Source organism: Arvicola amphibius, chromosome 11, assembly GCF_903992535.2.
Source record: "Arvicola amphibius chromosome 11, mArvAmp1.2, whole genome shotgun sequence".
Lineage (NCBI taxonomy): Eukaryota > Metazoa > Chordata > Mammalia > Rodentia > Cricetidae > Arvicola > Arvicola amphibius.
This window is the reverse complement of record NC_052057.2, coordinates 79,138,323-79,157,343: the sequence shown is the minus strand read 5'-3', so window position 1 is coordinate 79,157,343 and position 19,021 is coordinate 79,138,323. Positions and strand designations below refer to the sequence as shown.

The following is a 19,021-nucleotide window of genomic DNA, read 5'->3' as shown; positions in this document are numbered from 1 at the left end:
TTACTTCCCCACTCTCCTTTCCAAATGACTTTGGTGCAAACCAGATACGTAAGTACATATAAAACAAATACCAAAATAGCACTTTTCTTCTCTCTTGGAAAAATCTGTTATCACAGGAAATCTGCAGACACAGTCACTAAGTCTGTAAACATCAAGCACGGCTTTCAACTCAAAATCCTTTTATTGCTATGGCATATTTCTATATACTCTATTGTATGTATTAAACACTTTATCAAGGTCGATACCTGTATACATTCTTTTTTCCTTTTATAGAAAATAGATTTTTTTCATACAATATATTCCTATTACTGTTCTCCCTCCTCCTATTCTTCCCATGTCCTCCCATCTCCCCTCCCATCTGGATCCACACTCTTTCTGTCTCTTGCTAGAAAACAAACATGTACCTAGGGAATAAAAAATAAAATAAAATAAACCAAAATCAAATAATTAGAATATGACAAAACAGCCAAACAAGAAAAAAAGCCAAAGAAAAAAGCACAAGAAACACATACAGATGCAGACACACGTTTGCAATGCACAGAAATCCCACAAAAAATCAAAACTGGAAGCCATAATATATAAAGTAAAGGACTTGTAAGATTAAGAAAAAATGCACTGACTTAACATTAAGGGACAAAGAACCTTCAAAGATGTCACCGTTAGTTTTGTGACCAGCTACCAGGGTCTACCAGGATTTGTTTCCTTAGTGAGACCCCCTTGGAGAAAACTAATTGGCTCTCAATGGGAGATAGCTTCTGGGTTAAGAATGGGGTCGGGCATAGAATGATGATTTCATGGTTAAGAGCACTAGTTGCTTTTCCAGAGGACCCAGATTCAATTTCCATTACCCACATGGCAGCTCACAACTGTCAGTAACTACAGTTCCAGGTGATCCTACACCCTCACACAAATATACATGTAGGGAAAACAGCAATGCACATAAAATAAAAATAAATAAATTATTTGAACAAAAGGAATGTGTCTGTTGTCTACTTCTTTTAGATTTAGGAGGCCATTTCATGCAGACCTATGCAGGCCCAGGCCCTGTGCACCTGGTGCAGACCTATGCAGGCCCAGGCTCTGTGCACCTGGTGTGGACCTATGCAGGCCCAGGCCCTGTGCACCTGGTGCAGACCTATGCAGGCCCAGGCCCTGTGCACCTGGTGTGGACCTATGCAGGCCCAGGCCCTGTGCACCTGGTGCAGACCTATGCAGGCCCAGGCCCTGTGCACCTGGTGCAGACCTATGCAGGCCCAGGCCCTGTGCATGTTGTCGTAGTACTGCCGAGTTCAAATGTGTGTCAGTTTTGTTGTGTCTAGAAGGCCTTGATTCCTCGGGGTCCCCTTAACATACAGAGGTCTTCCATGTGTCTCTCTTCGAGCAGCATCCTCTACACATCGTGTGCTCAGAAGCACTGCCAACAAATGCTCTCTGACACAAACATTAATGATTAAAGTTCAAGCATGTTTTGATTTGTGAAATGGTTATGGAAGGATCGAGACAAACACTTAGATGAAAGCAAATCATTTATGGGAGTATTTACTCTGCCTATTTAAAGACAATGTTTTTATTTCATGTTTATTTTCAAAACAGCAAGAAAGACATACTCCTTATAGTCTCATTAGCTTAACGAGGATAAAATGCCACTCCAAAATCACCTTATGGGTCTCTCTCTCTTTCTCTATCAATTGTCACAGATAGATGATAGATAGATAGATAGATAGATAGATAGATAGATAGATAGATAGATGAATGATAGATAGATAGATGATAGATAGATAGATAGATGATAGATAGATAGATAGATAGATAGATAGATAGATAGATAGATGATAGATAGATAGATAGATGATAGATAGATAGATAGATAGATGATAGATAGATGATAGATAGATAGATGATAGATAGATGATAGATAGATAGATGATAGATAGATAGATAGATGATAGATAGATAGATGATAGATAGATAGATAGATAGATAGATAGATAGATGATAGATAGATAGATGATAGATAGATAGATAGATAGATAGATAGATAGATAGATGATAGATAGATAGATAGATAGATGATAGATAGATAGATGATAGATAGATAGATGATAGATAGATAGATAGATAGATAGATAGATAGATAGATAGATAGATAGATAGATAGATAGATAGATAGATAGATATTGCATGTATAGTAGGGAGAAGTAATTTTTAATACCAACTTGATTCAAACTAAGACAGAGGACAAAATATTAGAGTGTGCACATCACTACACATTGTAGTTCCTCTCTGGAAACTCTAGTAGTTTAAATCTTACTAAGAATCATTTAAGTCTCTCGTCTCTGTTCTGTAGTATCACACTTCACGGTGATAGTGGTAAGCAATGTTTCTTTTTCTTTAAACATAAGGTCTCCACTAAAAACCAAATTAGATTTAAGTTTACATCTGCATTCCTTGTATGTGTCAAAGAATCTTCATTTAGACATATATACTGATACAAATACAACAACTAATAATTAAGGATTTTACTTGGAAAACAAGAAATTATTGTAATAAAATTCCATTTAAGAGTGAAACACTTCCCTTTAATCCCAGCACTTGGGGGGCAGAGGCAGGTGGATCTGTGAGTTTGAGGCCAGCCTGGTAAATAGAGTGAGCTCCAGGACAGCCAGGACGCATGTGCATGCATGCGCGCGCGCGCGTGCGCACACACACACAATAAATTAAAAAGTAATGAAAAGGTACAAAACCATCAAAGATGGAAGGTGATTAAGGATACACAGTACCTAATGAAATGCAGAAGCCTAGGTTGGATACATAATGGGAAAAACAACATCAGTGGAGAAACGGATAAGCCTGGCAAGCTCTCTATGCATTAATAAGGCAATGACACTATCCGTGTCTAAGTCTGTAGATGTGTACCAGGGGTTATGTGTAAAAGGACGGTGGAGAGGCAAATGAGGAGCCTGAGGCACAGAATTGAGGTCAGCACGTGCTTTCAGGGCATTCAGTGATATACGAGAGGAAGTGTATCCTTCAACATGGGGCCCTAAGTACCTGGTTTGGCACATCTTAGTTTCTACCCATTTGTGAGCTGTTAATATAGTGGTTCTCAACATGGGGGTCACAACCCCTTCAGCAAACCTCTATCTCCAAAACTATTTACATTACAATTCATAACAGTAGCAAAATTACAATTATGAAGTAGCAACAAAAATAATTTCATGGTTGGTGGTCACCACAACATGAGGAAATGTATTAAATGGTAGCAGCATTAGGAAGGCGGAGAACAACTGTGTTAATATGCGGAGAAAAACAAGTGAAGGCAAAACCACTCTGTATTTGCAACTCTTCTGCAAATCTACAATTATTTTACTATAACGCTTTCTGCTGCAGCCAGCAAAGCAGGTAGGCTAACTGCACCTTCACCTCTTCTTCAGTCCTTCCAAATCCAATCCCCATCTCATCCCCAGCTCTGCAGCAGAAAACTTGCTTTGATCTCCCTTCCCTTCCTACCCCCATTCCCGATGGACCACACAGATTTTCCCCACCAAATCTCACTCCCCAGCTCACTGCTTTGTCCCAGCCCTCAATTCCAGTAGGCATTTCCTGGGAACTTCAGCCGGCAAAGCAGGCAGCAAACCTGCAGATCTTCACCTCTCCCTTCTCCTCTAAGTCTATCCCCCAGTCTCATACCCAGCTCTGAAGCACACCTGCTGTGGTCTCTCTTCACTCTCTACCCCACTCCCAGAGGACTAAGCAGATCCTAGTGGAACACCCTGCTTTCCTCCAGCTGGTGGGCCCCATCTCCCAAGTGCCGCCACATCCCCATTTCTATTATCAGCTTCTAAGACCTAGAAACACATTTCACCTGGAATCCCCAGTGGCCACATCTAGGATCCCAGAAGAATCTCCTACCAGGCAACACACAGCCACTACACTTGCCTAAGATCCAGAGATGAAACAGAAACCAAGGAACAAAAACATCCATCCAACAACAAGAATAGATATCAGAATCTAGAATTACAATCTTCCCAATCCCATATACCTAGATGCTAGTATGAAAACACAACCAATCACATCCAGGACAATATCTCTCTACTAGAGCCCAGGAAGCCTAACACTAAAGGCAATGAGCACTGTAACGTAACTGACGCACATGAAAAAGACCTTAAAACAGCCTGTATGAATATGACAGAGGACTCTAAAGAGGAAATTAATACATTCCTTAATGAAATCTATGAAAACATAAATAGTGGAAGGAAATGAATAAAACAGTCCAAAACATAAAAGTGGAAATAGAATCAATAAAGAAAACACAAAATGAAGGAAATCTGGAAATGATAAATTTAGCAAATCAAACAGGAACCATAGAGGCAAGCCTCACCAACAAAATAAGAGATGGAAAGGAGAATCTCACACATTAAAGACATAATAGAGGAAATGGATTCTTCAACCAAAGACAACATTAAATATAAAAATCTCCTGGCACAAAAAGCATCCAGGAAGTTGGGGACACTATGTAAAGACCAAATCCAAGAATAATAGAAATAGAGGAAAGTGAAGAAACACAGGCCAAAGGCGCAGAAAATATTTTCAACAAAATCATAGGAGATGCCTATCAAACAAAGTACAAGCATACAGAACACAAAATAGAAAAGAAAAGTCCCCTCAGTACATAATAATCAAAACATTAAATGTACAAACAAGGAAAGAATATTAAAAGATCCAAGGGGAAAAGACCAAGTAACATATAAAGGCAGACTATTAGAATAAAACCTGCTTTCTCAATGGAGACTCTAAAAGCCATAGAGGCCTGGACAGATGTACTACAGACTCCAAAAGACCACAAATGCTAGCCTAGACTATTATACCCAGGAAAACTTTCAATCATCATAGATGAAGAAAATAAGACATTCCACAATAAAATCAAATTTAGCAACATCTATAAACAAACCCAGCCCAATATAGATAGAAGGAATGCTGAAGTTAACTGACATTATAAACCAAATGGACCTAACAGATAGCTACAGAACATTTCACCTGAACACAAAAGAATATACCCTCTCCTCAGCACCTCATGGAACTGTCTCCTAAACTGACCACACACCGGGGCACAAATTAAGTCTCAACAGAAACAAGAAAATTGACTCAGGCAGTGGTGGTGCCAGTTTGGTCTGTTGACTAAGTTTCAGGACAGCTAGGGCTACACAGAGAAATGTTGTATAAAAAAGAAAGTCTTACTTTTAATACTTGGTAGCAGCACTGTATGAACAGTTCGAGGTCGATCACATGCTCTACAACTTCAGAAGCCACAACAGCATCAAAAACTTGTGCAGTCTCCTTCACGGTCTCCTCCAGGGAGCACACTTTGTACTCTATCCTCGCATCCAGGACTGGATCAAAGGACTTATGGTGCCGCGCTATCTTAATGTTTTCAGCCACAGGGTCAATTCCAGTAACTGAAGCCCCCAGTCGCCCTAAAGGCTAAAGGCATAAAAATTGTTATGCTCAAGAAGAAAACAGAATACATGTTAGCAACAAAAAATTTAACCAAAAGGGTTATCCAATACCAAGTAGTCAGCCCTAAAAACATACAAATGCCACCAACACTAAGCAGAACCAACAGGACCAGGAGGTTGTATTCATATATTTATTCTAATACCTATATGTAACAATAATAATTTTTTAAAGAGGCCATAGATTTGACGTGGGTGAGGGGTAGAGGGAGGAGAAAGATGGAAGAGAAATGATATCAATACAATATACATACATACATTTTTAAAATTAATTTAATTCTTTAGTAATTCAAAACTGCTATTCCATGTTTCAAAGGGCAGCACATAAAATACTAAAAACTACCATGGAAAATATCCATCAAAGATTAAATTATGATGCGAAGGCCCCTGTGCTGATGAAGACTATAAATCACAGCTGTACCACATTCCTCCCGGGACAACAACCACACATCTCAGTACCCTACAACACTTTAAAGGACTGATTCCCACAAGTAGTAAAACTCTTGCTGGCTTTATTAGAGATGTGTAAAAGGAGAGATTAAGCCTGCATTTAATCTCGAAGAAACTGCCTAATTTCTTGGGCTAAAAGAGATTAAACAAAGCTCTGAATGACCCATGCCCATTTATTAAAAACAAAACCCAAAAAACTTCAGTAGTTTTGTGAAAATTCTTTTTTTTTTCAATTTTGAAAACAGAACTTGTAATAAAATTATAACTCATAATAATATTAAAATTAGTACTATTCACTTAAAAATAAACAGTACATTTGACAAAGGGATAAATGAAGCAGAAGGCCACTCTCAATTTTTTTACCCAGTTAAAAAAAACAAAATTTTGATCAAAACATATTAAATGCATGCATAAATCTCCCAAGCTGTTTGATGAATTGGACATCTTTAGAAATGGGTTGTTTCTGTAAACATAGCAACACAGTCTATTTCATTACTGTTGGGATGATTTTAAGAATTTAGTTACTTTTACTAGCATTCTTAGGCCCCCTAAGCCAATCTCATGAGCATGAAGAGTGTAAAAACACAGCAAGGCACTTACTTCAGTTAATAAGCCTCCGCCACAGCCAACGTCAAGAATCTTCATCCCAGACAAAGGTTTCCCTGGATGGTGACTAGCACTTGTTTTCAAAAGATTGTCTCTGTAAAAGCAAAAGTCAAATATATAAAAACAGATGGTTACTTTTGTCAACAAAAGGTCTTAAAATATACAATCTTCAAGGAAATATTAACCTCCTTTTAATTTAATTTGCATATTTAGATGTCTTACTGGAGACAGGGGCTCACTACAAGACTCAGATATGCCTTGAGACCCCAATCTTCCTTCCTCAGTCTCCTGACTCCTAGGATAACAGGAGTGTTGCCACCATGTCCTGTCTGGAATCCTAATTTGAAATGACTCATTGAAATTTTTATAAATGTATCTTTTATTTTCAGAATTAAATAACCTACTTAATTTGTACATTTTCAATAAAGTTCTGAAATAATCCAGCATTAATCTATATGGCAGCTCACAACTGTCTATAACTCCTCTTCCAGAGGATCCAATACCTTTATACAGACATACCTGCAGCCAAAACCCCAATATATATACAATAAAAATAAATAAAACTTAGAAAAGCAGATGGAGTACCACATTTATTTAAGTGGTCTACATTCCTGTTTTTATTATGTCTCTTTTAGACTCCTAAAGGGCTTTTTCATGTATAGTAAACTTACTCTAGTATAATCATTGTAATACTTTTTTAAAGATTTTTTTGGCATATATATACATATATATATATATATATATATATATATATATATATATATATATGAGTGTTATATTTGCATGCACACCTTTATCCCAGGAGAGGGCATCAAATCCCACCAGAGATGGTGTGAGTCACCATGTGGTTGCTGGGAATTGAACGCAGGACCTCTGGAAGAGCAGTCAGTGCTCTTAAAGTGCTGAGCCATCTTTCCAGACCTGTAATACTTTACCATATGTACAACATATATGTACACGCACCTACATAATCTGACACACATGTAGTTTAGTATTATAAATTAAGTTTTAAATTGGATATATAATTTAACTGTACTTATACTAAAATAAAAAAATATATAATGAACATCTTAGGGTATCTAGTAAAAGTAACTAAACTCTTAAAATAATCCAGACAGTGGCTAAGTAGATCACTTCAAGATGTTGTACAGAATGAGCCACTGCTAATGAAACCCAAGCCATTCTTCAAATAGCCACATAATGACTGCTATAATTCTCAGACTGTACCGTTTTCTTCTAATAGCTTCTAGTTATGATGAAAACAAAATGCAAACATACAACCACAGCTTGCACCACACTAGATGACTTGTGTTATGTGATATGTATAAATAAAGATGCCACAGTAGTTGGACTACAGTTCTCAGACTTAGTAATGCTGGAATCACCTAGAAGATTTTCTGAAACACAAACTGCATCTGGAGGACCCAGCCATGAGAAGCTTAATAGAGACCCGAGTCTCAGTAGTTTACCCTAAGGCAATACGTGGTTCCAAGAAACATTACAGACTGCTCAGGCACCACCCAGGAACAGACCATCCAATGGAAATTCCTAACGTTCCAACTGTTGTAGATAGGATCACCTGCCAGGACACCCCTAGACAAATGTCAGCCCATCGGGGATCCTGAACCTTAGAAAACCTTTGCTATTATAAAACCCACCCGTGAGCTCGGGCCTCTCAGATCACTCCAATAAGTTGGACACATGGAGAGTCCGAGTTTGTAAACTTATATAAGAATAAAGGCTCTTTGCTTTTACATACAGGACTGGGTCTCCTAGTTGGTTTTGGGAGGACTCTGATCTGAGCATAACACATCAATGGCAAGCCCATTGAGTTCTTGCCTTTCTTTATCTCTCATTGAAACACATGGTCCAAGTAGCTTTCAAAGTCTGTTACTAGAGTCCCACAAGTGTGAGCTCTCAAACGCCCTAGTTGAACCTATCTGTCTCTGCAAGGTTCCCCTTAGCAAAACTGCCTAAAGGTCATCAAGGCCGCTGCAGACAGGAGCTATAAAATGACCTGATGATTGTAGCACTGTGGTTCCCTTTCATTAGGACTGAATTCTAATCACCTAATAGGGCCAAAAATGTTTATAATTAAGTTCTAAAAGCAACCTGGGTTTTAGTACTGTTTCTGTAAGTTAATGGTTTAAAAGATTTTTAATTTTTTTTTTATTGTGTGAATGTGTCTGGGTATGTGCATGAGCCCAGTGTGCCCTCAGAAGCCAGTGAGACTGTCAGATCTCCTGGAACTGGAATGGTGTAAGCTGCCTGATGTGCATGAGAGGAACCAAACCCTGGTCCTCTGTGAGGAGCGTGGTGAATTCTTAACTGCAGAGTCATCTCCCCACCCCCAAAGTTAATGCTTATAAATGGTGGATCCTGATGAGAAACAGACCTAATTTCCAAAGCAAACCTAAGATGTGGAATTTTGAACGCAAGAAAAACAAAGGGGAAATGAATGCAAAATAGTGAATTACGCACTTTTAAAGACTTTAAAGGAGTTTCTGGAGTATTACCTAATGAATGGCACCCTCAGGTCATTCATAGAATGAAGAGGTGCAAATATTCCTTGTTCATCCCACCACTTGTGAGCCAGGGCCAGGAAGGTTTTTACCTCCTTGCTGTCAACTGTTGTCTGTGAAGTACTGCATAAGCTTCGCCAAGGGGACCTAAGGGACAAAAACAAAGAACCAGGCAATACTGTTGTTCTAAAAAGTATGATAAACAGAATATACTGTATATAAAGATATCCTAATTTATTAGATTCTAAATATATATAGAGATGGCTCAATCATGTGCTCATATAAATTCACAAGCTTTTGAGTACAAAGCCTGTTCTTCTAGGTCACATCTAATACAAAAAAAATAATAACAACAACAATAATAGCTATCACTTTTCAAGTATCCACTAAACGTCAGGTACTATCTGATACATGTTATTTTGTACAGCTGTACTGTTATCCTTATTTTATGGTTGGGGAAAGAAAAGTTGAGAGAGGTCGAGTGGTTAAGCCCCGACTTGAACACAAGTGATGCCCCTCCACTTCCACAGCTGTTATGGAAGTCTAATCTCCACCAACTCCTCTGACCACTGTCTTACTCTTCCATAGTCTGCTGACTCCATACATCACCTTCTAGTTTTCCCAGATGAACTACAGAGAGATTACTCTGAAATAAAAATCTAATTAATTTTTTTTCTCACATAAAATGCTCTCAAGGTTTCCAGTGTCATTAGAGAAAAGAGTAAAACCACTGGAGTGAAAGGAAGCTCAGAATTATGGAGTCCCCAGCTTCCTTCCTCTCTAAGCTCCTTTTCTCCTCATCTTCTCCCATCAGCCATACAGCCTTTGAATGGGCCATGCTTGCTCTTACTCACAGACCTTGTGGATACTGTTTCTTCTGGATAGATCACTTTCCCCACAGCCCTTCCTTTTCTCTACTAAGCACTATGTCTCCCACCTCAAATCTTAATTTAAATAGAATGTTACTACAAAATCGTCCTTGGTATTCAAACATGGGTCACATCCCCCCATTTTAACTCCTATGTCACAGTATTTCTTCATGGGTTGTATATCTTCTGATCACGCCTGTTACTCACCAGGCTACCTACTGTGACGACTACCTACACTGAAGAACAGTGGCAAATCATTGTATTCCTAGGGATGAGAACAGCTCCGAGAACACAGCAGTCTCTCGGGAGATGATTGTCAAATAGACATTTGAAGAGAAGAGATCAGAAAAAGTGGATAATTTGTCCTCACTCTTTTAGTCACAAGAGGAGGGGAAGCAAAACAAAAATTAGACACAACACTGAACTGCACGTCAGTACAGTTTAGAGAAATACTCCAAAGTTCTGCTTGGCCAAAGATAATTAGGTTGCTAAAGCAGAAAAAATAATGCCACTTGATTTTTTTTATTGTTTTATTATTTTTCTTGGCTACATTTAGAGAGTACATTCTGTAGGTAGTATTCTTTTTATATTATTTAAATTCAAGTACCACGTGTCAGTGAGATGGTTCACTGCCTTAAAGCGCTTGCTACTAAGCCTGACAAGCTGCGTTTGATCCTTGAAACTCACATGGTTGAAGAAGAGAAATGATTCCTGAAAGTTGTCACTTTTCTCTAACGTTTTCTCAGGAATATGAGTTTCCTGTTTCCTTGGGCGAGATTAAGTCAGACCTTCAGTAGCCAGGACTAGCACAGCAAAGGTAACGCAAAGATGATGCACAGTAAGTAGCTGCTCCAACAGAGAAGAGTCTCACCTACACCCAGTCTCAACCATGCTCACAAGATGCAAGGCCATGCCCTCAGGAAGTAGACTCAGTTTTAACTATTCCAGGGAGTTAGTTTTTCACAAGATTAGAAACGAATTTGGAAAATCTAAACACACGATTTGCTGACTTACTCTTACTACCTAGCATTACAGACTTCTCTGCCTTAGCGTGTTTATGTTTTTGTTCCATCACACGGGGACTACAGAGAAGTAAAACATCTCCATGTCCTTAATGCAGCCTTCTGTCTTCTCTTTTCTTTTTTTATGATATAAATGGGGGTTACTAAGAAGGAAAAATGCACTCTCCAGGGTGGAAGTAGGCTGGAGAACTGGAAAGAGATGTGTCTAATCTATTAAAAATAAAAATTGTCCCTGAATTTGAATAAATAGCATACATGGCTGTATACTATATTTTCTTATAGCTTTTCAGTGACCTTGAAGTTTTCTAAACCTAAAAATTATTAGAACATATTATTTAAAAATATTTAAATAAGGCCACTTTAACTAAACCAGATGAGCTTTTACATACTGGTCAAGTTTATTACACACAATCGAAACTAAACTACTATTATGCACAATTATGTAAATCCCTACCAGAATAACGAATAAACTCACCTGTAAGCTTTCATTCTGGTCAGACAGGAAACGGGCATGCTGTAGCTTCTACACCACATGGTCCTGTGCTCAGTGAATTTCCGTGGCTTAATCTGGAGATTCCTAGTGGGCTGATTCCCTGAGTCACCTGAGAGCAAAGTTAAGTATCCAGCATGTAATTTCTTGCTATGAACACAGTTGAAGAATTTTTATATGGCATTCTTATGGTATATTATAACTAATAAACAAATGAGTTTATTAATTTGGGGTTTAATTAAAAAACAAAAAATAAAGGTCTTACTTTCTTCCATCTAAAAATTAAAATTATCAAAATTAAGTAGTGAATATGTGAGCCCTGTCACTGTATTTTTTTTAACATTTATTTGTATGTGTTTGTGTGTGTATGTGTGTTTGTGCGTGTATTTGTATGTGTTTGTGTTCTGTGGATATGCAGGTGCCTGTGGAGGCTAGGAAAAGATGTTGCACCGCTGGAGCTGGAGTTACAGGCAGTTATAAATCACCTGACATTAGTGCTGAAAGCCATATTCCAGTCCTCGTCAAGATCAACAACTGCTCTTATCCAATGAGCCATCTCTCCAGTCCCTGCCATTAATTTTTACATCTACGCTAGGATGCATTTAAAAAAAAAATCACAAAATACATTCAAATGTAAACTATTTCATCTTTATACTAAAGTATTAATTTCTAGGCTGTCAAAACTAGTTCAGATTCTGCCAGTTCCATGCTAGATACCTGAAACAGTTCTTTAGAAATGCTTTTTAGAGAGGAACAAAAGTCAGGGTCGGGGTGTGTGTGTGTGTGTGTGTGTGTGTGTGGCCTAAAATAAAAACACATGAATTATATGTTCAAACTTACATAGAGACATGCTTAATGGATTATTCTGTTGTTCAATTAATATTTTGACAAAAGATCCTAGAGACAAAAATTACATAAATCATGACAAAGGACAATTTGATAAAGATGATAAAGCAATTCTAAATGTGGTGTTTGTATGAAACGTGGGATTTCAAAACAAATAAAGCAAAACTGACAGAACTGAAACAAGAAAGAACAAACCCACAGCTCTAGTGCTCCTCAGAGGGTGGAACAACCAACAGAAGTCAGCAAGGATACCGAACTGAACATTGCTGAGCAATACGGATAACTGAAATTTGTGAACACGCCACCCAAACTGCAACAGACTCTACATGCTCTCAATCATTCATAGAGTGTTTAAAAAGATAGACCAAATCATCATTATTCAACCTCTAAAGGAACTAAATTCATACTTAAAAACCTTCTTAAAAAATATCCAGGCTCAGCCAGTTCCACTAGAGAATCTCCCGTGCAAGGGCAGCAAGAGCTCTGTACCACCAAGCCATCTCTTCTACTCCCAAAGGAACCTTACATTTAAACAAAACTCCAGGAAGAAGAAACAACAAGCAATGCTACCCAGCCCCTTCAATTAAACACCACAGTGGTGGACAGTGAGCATCGACAGAATACACTTGTAATTCCAGCACTGGAGAGGAAGACCACAAGCTGGAGGTCAGTCTGTGCTACAGGATAGTGGCCCTGTCCTGATTTATTTTGCTACTTTTTTTTCTTGTCTTGTTGAAGTTTATGGTTTTTGGTTTTTTTTTAAATTAGTTATTTATCTATGAGAGAGAGAGAGAGAGAGAGAGAGAGAGAGAGAGAGAGAGAGAGAGAGAGAGAGAGAGAGAGAATCAATGCAAGATACTTCCCAACTCATTTAACAAAGCTAGAATTACTCTAAAAGAAAATAAAGAAGATTACAGATTAATCCACCTAAAGAGTAGACATAAAATAACAACAAAATCAATGTTAATAAAATCTAGCAATATATAGAAAAATAATCTAGCAGGTCCATACTGGATGAGGCAGATGAAAGACTTTACAAAATCCCTGCCCATCTAGGATGAAAACTCAAGGAATAAGAATGGAGGAGAAATTATTTTACAAAGCATCTACACAAATCCTATAGTTTACATATAACTTAAATGACAAAAGAGTGAGACGCTGCCCACATCAGGAACAAGATCTTGGCTATGGCAATAAGGCAAGAAAAGGAAGCAAAATGCATGCATGTTGGAAATAAAGAAATTTAACTTTGTAGAAAATCCCAAGGAATCTTAAATCTATTTATTATTATTTATTTATTTTTACCTTATGAGCGTTTTGCCGGTATGCAACTGTATTCTGTGTGTGTGGTGCAGACAGAGGCCAGAAGAGAGTCTGGTACCCTGGAACTGGAGTTCAGACATGGTGGGTTACCACGTAGGTATTGGGAACTGAACCCAGGTCCTCTGAAAGATCAACCATGCTCTCAACTGCTGAGCCAGTTCTCCAGCCCCCACAGGAATCTTACATTTAAACAAAAGCTCCTTAAATGAAAGATTTGAATTCAACAAACTGAAACAAGCAGTAGGGAAAAAATAGCAAATTTTTGTTTGCTTGTTTGTTTTTCAAGACAGGGTTTCTCTATATAACAGTCCTGGCTGTTCTGGAATTCACTTTGTAGACCAGGCTAGCCTCAAATTCACAGAGATCCACCTGCCTCTGCCTCCCAAGTGCTGAAATTAAAGGTGTGTACCACCACCTAGCTAAAATAGCAAAATATAACTTAAACAAAGCAAGATGGCTCAGCAGAGAAAGATACTTGCTATCAAGCCTGATGACCTGACCTGAATTCAATCCTTGGGATCCACATAGTGGAAAGAGAGAATGGATCCCCACAAGCTGTCCTCTGACCTGGACAGGTGTGTACCCCCACCCCCAACACACTCACAAAATAAAATGTAAAAAATAAAAGAGAAACCCACTGACGTTTATGCAAGCAACCCTGACTGAATCCAGTGAGTCTCACACAGAGAAAGACCTAGACGGGGTCTTTTGGGGAGAAAGAGATTCTTCAGAAATGGACGTTAGAGTAGGGAGAAGAATAGGGAATGACTATGATCAGTATGTGTGTCAGTGTGCGTGTGTGTGTGTGTGTGTGTGTGTAATTGTGAAAGAATAAAACAGGTGTTCGATATTAATGAAAATGAGGGATAAAACAAATGAAAGTCACGGTGGGAACCACGCACCTACCAAAATATCTAAAATTTAAAACCACTGATATCATCCAATGTAGAGCAGGAAAGAGGCAACTCTATCTTTTATATGTTGAAAGTGGGCACGGAAAATGGTACAGCCATTCTGGAAAGCAATTTAGCAGCTTCCAATAAAGTAAAACGTATGTTTAACGTGCAAGTCAGCAGCTGGACTATGTAAACGCTAATTTCAGAGCAGTGAAATGTATAAAAGCTTCAAACTGAGAACAACAAAAAAGTACTGAAATAGCCAGCTTGAAACCGTGGAGTGACTATACTTAGTATAGTATACAGTATAAACTGTACTCAGAAATTATAACTACACACTATATCCAGAAATAAAAGGCATACACTGATACATGCAGACTTATTTAGATGAAGTTAAGGGAATTCAGACCAAGTAAGAAAGACTCTCAATATAAAAAGACACATAATGTATAATTCATTTATGTAATACTTAAGTTTTTGTTTTTGTGACAGGGTCTCACTATGTGCCCTGGCTGACCTGCAACTTACTATGTTGACCAGGCTGGCCTCAAACTCATAAAGATCTACCTGCCATTGCCTCCTGAAAGTTAGATTTTAAAAAAAATCTTTTCAAATGTGTATGGGTGTTTTGCATGAATATGTATATACGTATAATGTCTGTGTATTACTTCAGTGCCTGGCGCCAGCAGAGGCCAAAAATGAGTACAGCGTCCCTTGGGACGAGGGTTACGGACAGTTATGGTCAACCACGTGGGTGTTGTAAATAGTCATGTGGGTGCTGTGAACTGACCAGGTCCTCTGGAAGAGCAGTCAGCACTCTTAACTACTGAGTCATCTCTCCAGTCCCATTTATGTAAGCCGCACTTTTGAAGTGACAAAAGTTACAGAAAACAGATCAATGGGAGTTTTGGATGAGGCAGCAAACTAGAGGCTACTTCTATGAGAACTGATGGAGGAAGTCAGAATGAGGGGGAAAATAGACTTTATTCCAAAGAGAAATAGAGGAAATGCTTTGGAAATCCATGGAAGTGAGAAGAAACTAGAAAAGAACAGAAATAAAGAAACCTGACACAGAGGAGGAAGCTGAACACAGCCTTCGCCATGCCCCAGCTGCCTCCAAAAAGTAAATCATAAGAGCCAGGAAGTCCCACCCTCAGGTCAACAGCCTCAAATCCAGCCCCGGGCTTTGGTGACATCGTGATTCCTCTGAGGCACAGTTCAGCAGCATCAAAGAAAAATCGCATTTTGTCACCCTGCATTGCTCAGAGGACAGCAGCAAGTATCATCTTGAGAAAAACTATTGGGACAAATGGAGCCACCCCAGGAGCCATATCATGGAATAGCCACAGCCTGTGGAACCCTAATTTAGCCTGCCACAGCTCCGGGATGAAGGATGGCCTAGAGGCAGCTATAAGAAGCAGGAGGGCCTTATGAGCCAAAAGGTCAACGGAGAGAGCAAGAGGGTAGTTCAGGGTGGGAAGTGCATAAGGCAAGCCAGTTCCTCTCTCAGTGGTCAGAAGCAGATCTCATCCACTGTTTCCCTGGTGCTTGGTAGTTCTGATACTGAAGTCAGTTGGTAGATACAGTGTTGACGATACCACTCTGTCCTTCACCGCTGAAGTCCATGACCTCAGAAGTTCCTGAGGGGTACACCATACCCACAGTGACATCCCTCCAGCAGGGTGCTTAGTACTCAGGAGGCCTTGCAGCTAGGGCAACAGGTTTTCTGCTTTTGCTCATCCCAGTACTGTGGTCACTTCCCAGCTCACTTGGGAGATACCCAGAAGCAAGACAGCAGTCCTATATTGTATCATCTGGGGAGCTTCTGGAAGGTATGACATCTGCCCTGCCCACATAATGCAAAGCTAACTGTGGCAAGCAGAGGCTTCTGGCACACACACGAAAAAGGAAAACACCAACAGTGAAGATTACTCTGGAAGACATTGGGCACTTAAACACCATTCAGCAACAGAATAACCCAAAGACAAGAGCCCACAAGCTCAGCTGGCTCTCCCTCTTTACACACTGGACTAGGAGCCTCTCTCTCTCTCTCTCTGTCTCTCTCTCTCTCTCTCTCTCTCTCTCTCTCTCTCTGTGTGTGTGTGTGTGTGTGTGTGTATGTATGTATGTCTATCCACTTCAGTTCTCTTTCCACCGTGTGGGTTCCAGGAACCTATCTCAGGTTGTTGGCCTGGTATCAAGAGCCATCTTACTAGTCCTCCATCATCTTCTTTTTCTATTTAATTAATTTATTCATTTATTTATTTATCTATTATTGTGGGATATTTGTTTAACTATGCAAAGATGTGCTGGATTTGTTTAATCATGTGAACATGTGTTGCTCTTTTACCTTGCCTGACTAAGACACCTGATTGGTCTAATAAAAAGCTGAACAGCCAATAGTGAGGAAAGAGGTATAGGCAGGACTTCTGGCCATCGAGAATAAGTAGAAACAGGAATTTAGGCTGACGGGGAGGAGAAAAAGATGCCAGGGAGATGCCAGGGAGATGCCAGGGGCCAGACAGACAGACATGGAAGAAGCAGGAAAGTATGAATGAAAAAGAGGTAAAAAGTCCCGAGGAAAATGTAGATGAACAGAAACAGGTTAAATTAAAAATAAAAAGTAATGGGACAAGCCTAAGCTAAGGTTGAGCATTCAAAATTATAATAAATCTCCATGTCCTTATTGGGAGCTCATTGGTGGCCCAAAGAAAATTCTAACTACAATCTATCTCTCTACCTATTCATTTATCTTAAGTGTATGAGCGTTATGCCTGTATGAACGTATGTGCACATCTGTTTGTTACCCACAGAGGTTATGAAAGGGCATTGGTCCTCCTGGAGTTACAAATGGTTGTGAGCTACCATGTGGGTGTTGGGACCCAAACCCAGATCCTCTGAAAGCGCAGTAAGTGCTCTCAATCAGTGAGTCATCTCTCCAGCCCTCTTCTCTTTAGTCTCTGTATGTATCTGTCATTTCCCTTCAATCCCCCCCCCATTAGAGGCAGTCATTTTTCTTATCCTTTGTTTCTTTTTTCCCTTCTCTATACTTGGTAGTATTCTGACTTTACCTACTGATATGCGAGACTTTTCTTGTGGACACACAAACAAATGTCTACTCAGCCCAGACAGGGAACTAAAGGCATTCCACCAAGGTCCAATTTTTTTTACACATGAATAACAGACCAGTAAAGCTGTAAGTCCACAAAAGACTCCAGCTCCTTAAACCTGGCCCTCAGCCAGGTGACTCAAGGACATGGCCTTCTGCCTTAGCAAGGAGTACAGTGGGGACATGCTTTCTTCCATCTGTTTTTGTGAGCCTTTAGTGAACTGTCAATCAAGTTTGAAAGCTTTCCAAAAACTCACAAGTACAGCATTTGGCTTCATCAGTTTTCCGGCAGAGGAACTCGGGCTGGACACAGGACTGCGGTACCCATTTTCAGCTAACTGGGACAGGCCCCATCGTTTGCTTTCTCGCTCTTTCACCTCCTCCTGAGTGCTTTAGCATTTTATGAACATGATTTAGAAGCCAGGCTAGATCACTCAGGGCTACCAAAGCCTACCCTAGCATAGGATTCAGCAAAGCCACTAAAGCTCCTACTGAATCGACTTTCTTAACTTTTCCTGTGGACATCAATACTCCGTTTCTCATTCTACCTTCCCCAGTAATGCATGTCCTTCCCATACTGTCATCTGCTTCTTGACCTTCACTGTGGATCTTATCAGGGAATAACCAAGTGTTCCCAATAGCTTGTAATAAGCCTGTCCACCAGGAATTGACTCTTCTCATATTGCCTCAGGTTATATAGCCTTTGTCTGAAGAAAGGATGGATGGTTCTATTATTTAGTTTTTATGCCTCTGCAACACTCAGACTAATCCCATTCATGCTCATGCAGCTGTAAAGACAAAGACTGACAGGCTTTCATTGCTTGTTTAAAAGTCCTTTCCACATGTGGGTGTGTTGGCACTGTCTTTAATCCCAGCACTGAGGAGGCAAAGGTAGATGGATCTCTGTGAGTTCAAGGCCAGCCTGGTCTACATAGTGAGTTCCAGGATATCCAAAGTTACATAGTGAGAGCCTATCTCAAAAACAAACAAACGAAGTTTTTTCTATGCCACACAGTTGAGAGACAGAATACTCCCTTGCATGATCCCCTGGATTGCGCCATTCCTAAGGTTCCTATTTACAAGATCAGTCATGGATTTTCTTTCTCTTATTAAAAAAGATTGGACCTGAAGGCTATCGTCTATCACCTTTACCTTGATCTTTCTCTGGGGTACCAACTTCTGGAATCCCAGGAAGGACTCTTTAGCACACATCCAGCCTGCACTCTCTCTCACTTGAATCTTGCCAACTGTGAGAAACAACACACCAATAACACTTCATTTCTCCTCTTTTTTTTTAAACTTTCTTTTCCAGATTAGTGACTACTACAGAGGCTAGAAATGAAACATTTTAGGGTTTGCTTACTTGCTTTTTTTT

General features: G+C 39.4%; 1 protein-coding gene across 2 annotated transcripts in view; it reads right to left on the bottom strand.

Annotated features, from left to right (window-relative positions):
• The window catches only part of Coq3 (coenzyme Q3, methyltransferase), a 38,915-nt gene that overhangs the window by 2,034 nt on the left and 17,860 nt on the right, over positions 1 to 19,021 (bottom strand). For both annotated transcript variants that reach the window (XM_038346993.2, XM_038346992.2), the window contains exons 2-5: positions 11,458 to 11,584; positions 9,086 to 9,238; positions 6,564 to 6,663; positions 5,239 to 5,481 (exon numbers count right to left, since the gene is read on the bottom strand). In XM_038346993.2, coding sequence (XP_038202921.1) covers positions 5,239 to 5,481; positions 6,564 to 6,663; positions 9,086 to 9,238; positions 11,458 to 11,584 — 623 coding nt within the window. The remainder of the gene's footprint in view (positions 1 to 5,238; positions 5,482 to 6,563; positions 6,664 to 9,085; positions 9,239 to 11,457; positions 11,585 to 19,021) is intronic.